This window comes from Aulostomus chinensis, chromosome 17, assembly GCF_037954235.1.
Source record: "Aulostomus chinensis isolate RoL2024-O1b breed Wild chromosome 17, RoL_Achi_v1.0, whole genome shotgun sequence".
In the NCBI taxonomy this organism is placed as follows: Eukaryota; Metazoa; Chordata; class Actinopteri; order Syngnathiformes; family Aulostomidae; genus Aulostomus; species Aulostomus chinensis.
This window is the reverse complement of record NC_141336.1, coordinates 9,356,340-9,366,192: the sequence shown is the minus strand read 5'-3', so window position 1 is coordinate 9,366,192 and position 9,853 is coordinate 9,356,340. Positions and strand designations below refer to the sequence as shown.

Genomic DNA, 9,853 nt, shown 5'->3' with positions numbered 1-9,853 from the left:
ACATTCAGAAAATAAAATGAGTTACACTAGTGTCTGGCTATTCTTGAATAAACATTCTATTGTTTATGTCTCTAATGACTGTAATTCAAGAATTGATACGTGTGATTGTAATTATATAGACAATAAGTCGCAAATAAGTATCATTGAGGTGTGGGAGAGTGTGATCGTGTTAGCTCAATATGCAGGTGACTGGGATTCGATTCCCCTCGTGGATCTGTAGCTTGAAGCAAGAATCGTTAGATATACTTGAGTATGCACAACGCTCAATGAAAATTGTATTTCAGACTTCAAGCAATTTATTTTGCATAAACTAATAGCAAAAAAAAATTGCTGCATAATTGCTAAGGTGTATCGGAGAACAGAATATATATATAAAGGGTGTTGTGTACAGTGGGGATTGTGACGTGCTTGTGCTGTTTCACTTGAGTACGTCTCCAATTTTAGGAGGGTGCTTGTACAACAAAATATGTGTTGGGGAATGTGCTTATTGTGGAACAGAGCTTCTATCAAGATTTTTATTTAAAAACAAGATCTGCTCCACTATGTTTGGTTTCAGGCAGTTTCTCTTTGCACTGACAATTTCCCCAGCTTTGGAGAAAATCCTCTCACAGGGAACAGAGGATGCCGGTGTGCAGAGAGACTGCATTGCCACCAGATATGTGGGTGCATTGGTTTGTGCTGGGCCCTATATTTCAGGGGGTCCTCTGACCTTGGTATGTGTGTATACCTATAAACAGAAGAAAAATACAATTTCATGACATGTTTTTTACCAAAGAGATATGCAGATTATGTATATATTAAGTTACACCAAGTACCCTATTTACATAGCAAATGTATTATTGAAGTAATTACTATAACTTTAACAGCAGCTAGCTAGTTTGAAGAGGTGAGTAAACAATGTCTGACACAGGTGAAATACATAAAACGCTTAGCGATGTGAATTCTAAGAATATGAAGTGATTAGGGATATTTCAAGGTGATTGCTGAGAGTGCCGAGTGCTGGCTCCTGGTGGGGTGGAAAAAGATTGGTATATATAGTGTAGTATATTTCATACTGAATAATCTAAATAAAACAATAGGCCTAGCCTACTACCAGATGAAGAACAGGCATTAGCATGGATGGGTGGAATGCAGAAGCAGTATCGTCATGTTCATATTTTGCCCTGTGAGGCTTCAACATAGAAGAAGTGTTGCTGTTGTAAGACAACACTTGCGGGCACAGTAAACACCGAACCTTAAAATAATTAAAGCATTACATTAATTATTCCTTCATGTAAACAGATAGCTTACAGGCCTGAAACAATTTACCTTGTTAGGCGAGAACGTTTCCTGTTATCCATAACATGTCAAGGCAATGCGAAAATTTGACTCAAGAACTGTTCTTGATTGGGACGACACTTTAAAGCTTTATCGAACCAGTAACTGGTTACGGAAATGATACCATCACCGGTGCTTCTGCGTCAAATGTCCCATTTAAACTTTTCAGTGACGTCCGAGTCACGTGACCTTACAACTTTGATAAGCGATACATGTGTCGCAGCAGATTCCTTTGCGGAGGTGACACAGGCTTCGGTGCCTCGGTGTCAGACTTTCTAGCCCGAGTGTCTCCAGGAGATGGCAGTAATTCAATGATAAGGACGTCAGCTAGCTAAACACCAGGCTGAAGAAGAAGACCCGCTGGCTAAATCTCAACTCGGATACGGAGCTGCCTTCATCATCAGCCGTCCAATTCAGGAACAGGACCGCAAAAGAAATGGCGTTCACATTCGCGGCCTTTTGTTACATGCTCGCTCTACTGCTGACGGCGGCGCTTATCTTCTTCGCTATCTGGCATGTAAGTGTATTCATTTTGATAGTTCTAGGCAAGGCGGGTGGCCAGACAGCCCAAGGGATCTGTCAAACTTGAGGAAAGAGCAGCGAGAACTGATGAGGACAGGCAGTCGGTAGGCCAGGTTTGTAGATACATAACCGGTAGGTCTTCGCGTTTTAATATACGCCTTTACTAACTTCTGAATACAATAAATCCAAAGGATCTCAACAGAAAAGCCTCGCACCTCGTGAATTAAGCGTGGAATGCGTTCTTTACAGATTGATGGCATCCACAGTGTTGTTGGCTAGCTGCTAACGTTAAAGGTTAAAACACAATGTTGTGGTCCGTATGTCATCTAGTTTGGCGTTTTTTTTCCCCCCATAAGTCCTATTGTATTAAAATGGTTTATGGAAATAATAAAAGAAGAAAAGAAACAACGTTAAGTTAAGAGACTTTGTAAACTGATTAACTTCGGTGACTCGGTCGAGCTAGCCAATCATTAGAATTAGCCTAAATCCTCATCATGGGGCGTAAACGTTATTATTTTTCCCGACGACGCGACGTGTTGTCATAGGTTACAGTATAAGCGTTTTCGGGGGCGGCATGATGAAGGCTAAAAATGTCGCGCGAATGTTTCTTCTGTCAAAGAAAATACTAGTCTTACGAGACAAATGATGGGACTTAACATTATTTTCTACATATTTTCATGCCGCTAAATAAAGAAAATTATAGTTTGGTTTATCCCTACAGACGATACAATTCATGACGTTTTAAAGAAATTGTTGCTTCCAATAGATGAAGTCAGGGAAAATAAAAACACTGACATTATGTGCATTGTTCTGCAGTCTCGAGATTCACTTTGTGCATGTTCACATATAGGATAATTCCATTGCATTGCTCTCTTGAATTAGTTACAGTGTGATCATCATCTTCCTGCAGATAATAGCATTTGATGAGCTGAAGACTGATTACAAGAATCCAATAGATCAGTGTAACACTTTAAATCCGGTAAGTAATGTTGCTTTACCTCTCACACCTTCTTTGCCTCCACAGCTGCATGCAGGTTTGCTTTGTTGAAATCAGTTTTATTAGTTTTAGGCTAACTTTATCTTCTCATATCAGTCTTTCCTCAGTCCTTTTTCTGCACTGTTATGCTAAATAACCTGGCTGTATTGAATCCGCTGTCCAACTCTAATGCATTTTGTTTTTGTTTTTCCTAATCTGCCTTTTTTCTTTTTAAAACAATTTAATGGCAAAAAGACAGTTGAAAAGGTCAAAAAGATTAAAAGAGTCAAAATTGCATTGAAGGTTTGTACCAGTTTTTATAGTGTTAAAGTTTTAAAGTTCAAGTCTGCAGTCTTGTCATTTTGCACGAGGAAGTGTTTGCAAATGTCTTTTCAGTTAACTACTCTGAATTTTTAAGATCTGTGTTCATCTTGGTATTAGGCAGCACGCCACCTGTGCCTCATACTTGTGAAATACAGTATGCTATTTCTGCCTTTGTCTTAAACCTAATTCCATCAGTTTTGGCTGTTGTTGATGTAAAGATTTGTACTTCTGTTTTGAAAACCTCAAATGAAGACTGAAGAAGTTGGCATTCACTGAAATACTGGACTGTGCTTCTTATTGTCCTCTTTCTATATCATCTAACCTGTTCAACTAACAGTATATTTTGCATCTTTATTGATGCTTTGAATTTATAGAGGTGGGACAGAAATCTCTTAGATGAAATATTATATGTAACTAATAGCTGTTAACTGAAAAGACTTGCAAATGCTCAAAATATGCATGATCTTTATTATGACCTTCCCTTTGTTTGCATATAGTGTTTAAAGTTACAATAATTTCCCAGGTAACTCTGATGGTCCAAAGGGATTGCAGTAATGTGACACAAGGCCTACACACTGTCCTGACAATGCTATTATATAACAGTTATAATAGGAATCATGTATAGGGAGTTAAGTTTCCCATGGGTGATCTGCAAGATGCAATTATATATTCTTGTAAAGCTTTTCGAACCTTTAACTTCCACTACAAGCTGATTCTGGACATTTTAGGCAATGCTTCAGTTTCCACAAGAAACACACATTTCAGGCCAGCAGTGGTTTGGCATGCCGCTTCTTGAGGAATATGCTGAGAGGCTATTTGTGGCGGAAAGTGCAGCAATCTACAAAGAGCAGGTCGAGCCAGAAAAGGAAGTCCCCAAATGAATGGCGTAGTGAATCCCATGAGTTTTCAAAGTAACACCATATGCAGACTTCTGATCACAAAAACAGTCAGAAAGGGACACAATATTGCCACATTTTACAAACAAATGAAAGAAACACAAAATCCAAGACAAAATAAACAAGTCAGCTGACTCTGAAGAAATTAACAAAGCCAGGGGCTGCAATACGCAAAAGGCTGAAACCCTGCCAGTGGAAATTGCAGCTGTTTGTAGGACAGATTCATTGGTGAACAAGCATGCACACCCAAAAGTTAACGATGTGAAGGGCACATATAGCCATACCTGGTGGAAATCTGGGGTTGGAGCACAAGGTGATGTCTGGTAGGTGTTTGAAATTTTATATTCAGGTTTCAAATGAAATTCTATCAATTTACATCAACTTAACTAGGGGTTGATTGATCATCAGATCCAATACACAGCATTTTTACTAGTATTGAAACTGTTTTTGTTTCAAATCCAGTTTTCAGTTATACTAATTAGTCATCTACCTCAGAGCTAGACAAGATGATAAATATCCTTCTCTCCTCTGTACTTCATTATGTAGCTAAGACCCATAGAGACCAACTGACTACTATCTAGCTTAAACCAATGAATGGTAGTAGATGATATATGTTAACATACCTCTGTCAAAAGTTGGTACTTTTGTCTAATACTTTCTGCCTGAATTACAGAACCAGGGTTGTGTTAATTTATCTTGCTCTCTGGGGAGGATGGTAAATACGCATTTTTCTCCAAAAGTTGTCATGTTACTCTAACAAGATGCTGTGGGAGCTGCTTGCACTTTTAGTCGTAAGATATAACGTTAAATCTTTCATGTAATTAAACCTATGTTTAAAAGCATTTAAAAGTGTTTTTGTTTGAGTTTGGTATTCTGGAAATAGACATATTTAAATTATTACCGCAGATATATCAGTTAGTGTTATCAGCTATGTCTGCCTTCTTGATTGATGATGATCTGAAAAAATAAAAAAAATCAGTCAGCCCCCAAATGTGACATTTCCATGAGGTGGAGGCTGCGTTTCAGTTCAGCAATGATCAGAAGGAAGCTGCTGAACTGTATATGAGCTCACCGTTGGCTCTAACTCTGCATCACCCATGGAGCAGATGGCTGCAGAATAGAAAAACTGGCTAGCTCAGCAATATTCAGGGCCACTGATTGGTCAGTGATTTCACTAATAGGAGGAGTTGAATAAAAGCAAAACTATAGATTTCTGCACCTCTAACCCATGATGCACTCCACACTTCTATCAGCAGTTTTGACTGTCTTTTTGTGTGTGGAACACAATGGCACATGTTGTGTGCTACAGTCAGTTGTTTGGTATTTGGCAGCACAGTGCAGGATATCAAAACATTATGGCCCTCCTCCCCCTTTCTTGCACCTTTCTCTTCTTACACCTTTCCATTTGTGGGCAGTTGGTCACCCCATCCCTCCCCCCTCTGCTCATTTTGAATGCATGGCTTACATGTGGTGCCTCCATCTGTCCCCCTGAACCCTGCACCAGTTCAGAACCTGAAGCAGGTCACTGCATCAGCACCGCTAATGCGCACAGCATGGACCCTTTCCAGTGTGTCTGTTTTGTCAGGGAATGGGGGTATCTCTAGATCAGCCCCCTCACTGCAAAATATTAATGTTGACATGTACACCCTCTCCAGAGCAAGTTGTTGATAGGTTATCCCCTGCATTTGTGGTCAGTTTTGATGATGCATGAGAGAACTGGGGTGATAAATGATCCTTTTCACTTAACTTGCCACAGTGTGTCAAAACGTCCATAAGTCTGCCAGCCAGCTGGATCATTTATTACAGTTACAATCTAAATGTGACAAATTATTTGGTTGCATGGATTAGTCCCATGTTTTGCTGTGGATATTGTGTTCCAGCGTCAGAGGACATCTCCGGGTTGTACATACATCTCACTGTGGCAGCTTTGTAAAAGGGCCCCCCCCTCAATTTGGCCACGTCCAATATCAGTCAAATTGTGCAGTTCACAAGTTTTAATTTTTCATTGTGTTACAATTTGTGGCAAATCGGTGAATTGGCAAGCACAATGAGATTTCATTTTCTGCATTATGTGAGATTTTTCTACACATGTAGTTATACCATAAAGCTGGGCTTGAATGAAGAAGAATCTTTTTTTCAACTCTGTGGAACTGCAATTCCTGGATGTCCTGAGTCTTTAAAAAGCTCAGTCTCCTCCTTACAAAAAGCCTCACTTCCTTCAGACATTTTACATCATTCTACAGTTATTTAATTTGATTTACCAAACTTGGTAATTATTTGCAAAGTATTTTGGTCAGTAGATCTGTAGGTTTAAGAGGACAGTAGAGCTAAGTGGCTTATTCCATGTTGTTAATGACCCTGCTTGTCTTTTCAGTTGGTGCTCCCAGAGTATCTCATCCATTTCTTCTTCTGCGTGATGTTCTTCTGTGCAGCCGAGTGGCTCACCCTCTGTCTCAATTTGCCGCTTCTGGCTTATCATGTCTGGAGGTGGGTATCTGACCTGGGAGTCAAGTGACTAGAACATTTAATTACAGACAGTGCCCTTTCAAGCTATGATGCCATACTGATAATGTGATAACTGTTTTCATCTGAACTGTGATGCAGGTATATGAGCAGACCTGTGATGAGCTGTCCAGGACTCTATGATCCAACCACCATCATGAATGCCGATATCCTTGCATACTGTCAAAAAGAAGGCTGGTGCAAACTGGCTTTCTACCTCCTGTCATTTTTCTACTATCTCTATGGGTACACATTTATATTTTTTTTTGACTGGCTGTAGGTAAAATTATAAGATTTGGTTCAATGTTTCAAACAATGTAGGTCTAATTTGCACAGGACTTTTGTGTACTTTTTAGGGAAATGTGATTTCGGTTTGAGCATTGCACAGGGTATTAAACATTAGACCTGGTTCTTTTATTCTGAAATTCTATTTATTATACTGGTCATGTGTGCATTGAAATGTCTGAGCCATATTTCAGGTTGCAGTCATCAGTCTCTTTTAGTGACTGTAAACTTATTCAGATAAGAGCAGGACAGAGCTGCTAAGGATACATTAACTCAAATAGTGCGCTCTATATATATATATATATATATAATATTTAAATTTAAAAACATGTAGTTGGTTATTATTGATGAGCACAATGCTTGGATACTCCAAATAGTCAGTAAGCAAAGTAGCTGGACATGATGCTAGCTGCAGTTGGTTACAGCTGAAAAGACATCAGTTCCTTACACTTCTTTGTTTGAGATGTTTGCAACCTTCAGGCCAACTCAGAGCTCAACAGATCATTGCTGTTTACTGTTGCTAAACTACTATCAGTATTTATTTAGCTGTCAGGAGTAGTTTGTCTGCTTAAAATCAAAATGTTGTTCAGGTAAACCAAAGCATAGCTGCAATGAATGCTGGCAATAGTGTATTAGAGAGCCTGCAAAGCCAAAGCTTGCCTCTTTGTATATTCTGGTTCAAACAGATCAGAATCGGGATCTTGGTTTGTCTAGAGGTAATCGTCCTGATCCTCTCTTATAAAGATGGCAATTATTAGTAGTAGCAGTCTTTTATTGACCAGTTAGAATGTGGCTTCTGAAGTGCTGTGTCAATTCATCGCACCTCATTAAAAAAAAAAGGAAATTCCAGCTATGTATCTGACTCTAAAATAACATCTCATAATATTCATATTTTGTTTTGTTTTTTTAAACACTGAATTTTAAGCACAACCCTCGTTCTATTGATGCAAGTTAAGACCTTTTTGGAGAAAAGTGCATCTGGTGACTTTTGAGACAACTTACTACTACCCCAATGCTATCATTCATTGCAGCTAAGTGGTCAGCTGTCTGGTGCCGGTCTGGAGCTTCATAATACACACAGAGGGGAGAAAAGTCTTTGCATAGATGAAACAACTCTCTCTCCCCCATGTTATTTTGCAAGGGCACTGTCCCTTCATCATGGGTTTTGCACTACCCACAACTGCTATAATTGGTGACAGAATACAAACTAGTCAGAGCATTTTTACCACTATAGTGTAATAACAGTTTTAGCTTGCTTATTGATGTGTGCAAATATTGTTAACTATGAAAATTACTAATGTTGCACCTTCTCATCTTGTTTTCCCAGGATGATCTATGTTCTGGTCAGCTCTTAAACTGGAAACTGAAAGGAAAGGAGCTACATGTACAAAACACAACCAGACACTCATAGTGCTGGACACAGGACCTGCAGGAGATCACCGTTTAGCAAGGCAGTTAATATGGACAAGCTCTTGACACCCCTCACAAAATGCAGTGTGTCATCTCAGAAACATTTAGCCTGTTTTAAGAGCATATGTCTCCATCACAGTGCTCTCCTCATTGCACCATTGTAACTATTTTTTATGGAAAACAGATGAACCTGAATGGACATTTTTTGCCCTCTTTATTTTTAATGGCATGATATTGATGCTCGGGAAATAATGAAGCTGTTTTTTTCATCTTGGTTCACAACTTTTTAGTGTTTACAAATGGGATAGACATTTTGAGGTGTGAGAACATAAACTGAACTGCCTAAGTGTTCTATGTCAGATTATTGGCTTTAACAGCACATTTATACCACATTATCCATTACCATCATTATTAGCTTTTTGACTTTACAGTTATTTGCAGTGGTGGCTGAATAAGTGTTGCACAGGGACAATCAGTCTGCTCTGTTTTTAAACCATCTGATTTGTTGTTTCCATACTAAAGACCAACTGTCACATATATTAAGTAATCCCTGTTATACTGAAGTTTGTGGTTATATTTTTAAGTGTGAATCCAGAGTAGAAACTGTGCATGTGACTGTGTTCTGATAAAATTGCCAGTGCAGTGGGTAATAAATTAAAAAGTAGACTCAACAGTTCAAAAAATGTAGTCCACAATTAAACAACTGTACTGAATTTCCCCCATTTGAACTGAACAGCAAGGAAACTGATGTGCCATACTGTTGAATGTACTTTTTCGAATACCTTAACTGCTCTAACATTTTTGTCACTGTTTTTGTTTCAACAGCAGTTTGTGTTTTATTCATTGTACTTTTCATGTCTACCAAGATATCAAGCAGTCCTCAGTGTTGGCTCATTTCAAGATTTAAAAAGTGATGCTTTAGTTCAAGATCTAAGGCTATTAGACCATTTTTTCCCCTTCAGACACACTTGAATATTTATCAACATTTTCAAATGTGTTCAATTTTCCTGGGCAAGGGTGGAAATTTCATGTATTAGATCTCATGCCACATCTAGGACATGAGAAATTGAGATTATTTGAGTCAAAATAAACCTATCTCACTCTGATAGAAATAATGTCATTTTCATTTCAATCCTTATGAAATGAGTCAGTATGAACAGCTTTTAGAGTTATAGCTGCAGCTGTCAAGAAGCCACAAGTGCAACACCTCAATGGAACCCGATTACCACCTTTAAAGAACTTTATAGAAATCTCGTTTACCTCAGGAATAAAAAGTATTTCTACCCTGTTTTTTTCTCCTTTTTTGAAGCCGCTTTTTGGTGAGAGGCTAACAGTACAATTTTGATACAGAAAAACATGACAATTTATGAGGAAAACGTATTTCCTAAGGTGAGTCCAATATGCCTCTTCTCATGGCATGTGATGATTATTTTTTTAAAAAGTCAAAATTACTTTATCTTCAAAACTTAGCATTTTATCCTATTTACGTATGTAATCTAAATATTGACTTATTGTGACTGAAATTTTACTTCAACCTCACTTGTCTTTCCTTAATTTTGATTTTATCTAAATTTATACTTTTTAATCTCATAAATATGACCATTATCATAAATATATATAG

General features: G+C 38.3%; 1 protein-coding gene across 2 annotated transcripts; it reads left to right on the top strand.

The window, feature by feature from the left end:
- The first annotated feature begins 1,535 nt into the window (after positions 1–1,535).
- On the top strand, positions 1,536–9,635 carry cnih1 (cornichon family member 1). Of its 2 annotated transcripts, XM_086183023.1 has the most exons (6): positions 1,536–1,834; positions 2,750–2,818; positions 3,071–3,118; positions 6,410–6,522; positions 6,640–6,783; positions 8,150–9,635. In XM_086183023.1, the coding sequence occupies exons 1-6, from the start codon at positions 1,754–1,756 to the stop codon at positions 8,175–8,177; spliced, it is 483 nt and encodes a 160-aa protein (XP_086039149.1). In that variant the 5' UTR covers positions 1,536–1,753; the 3' UTR covers positions 8,178–9,635. The 2 variants fall into 2 exon arrangements, with proteins under 2 accessions (XP_086039149.1, XP_086039150.1); XM_086183024.1 differs by lacking the exon at positions 3,071–3,118 and having other exon boundaries at positions 1,542–1,834; positions 8,150–9,626.
- The last annotated feature ends 218 nt before the right edge of the window (positions 9,636–9,853 follow it).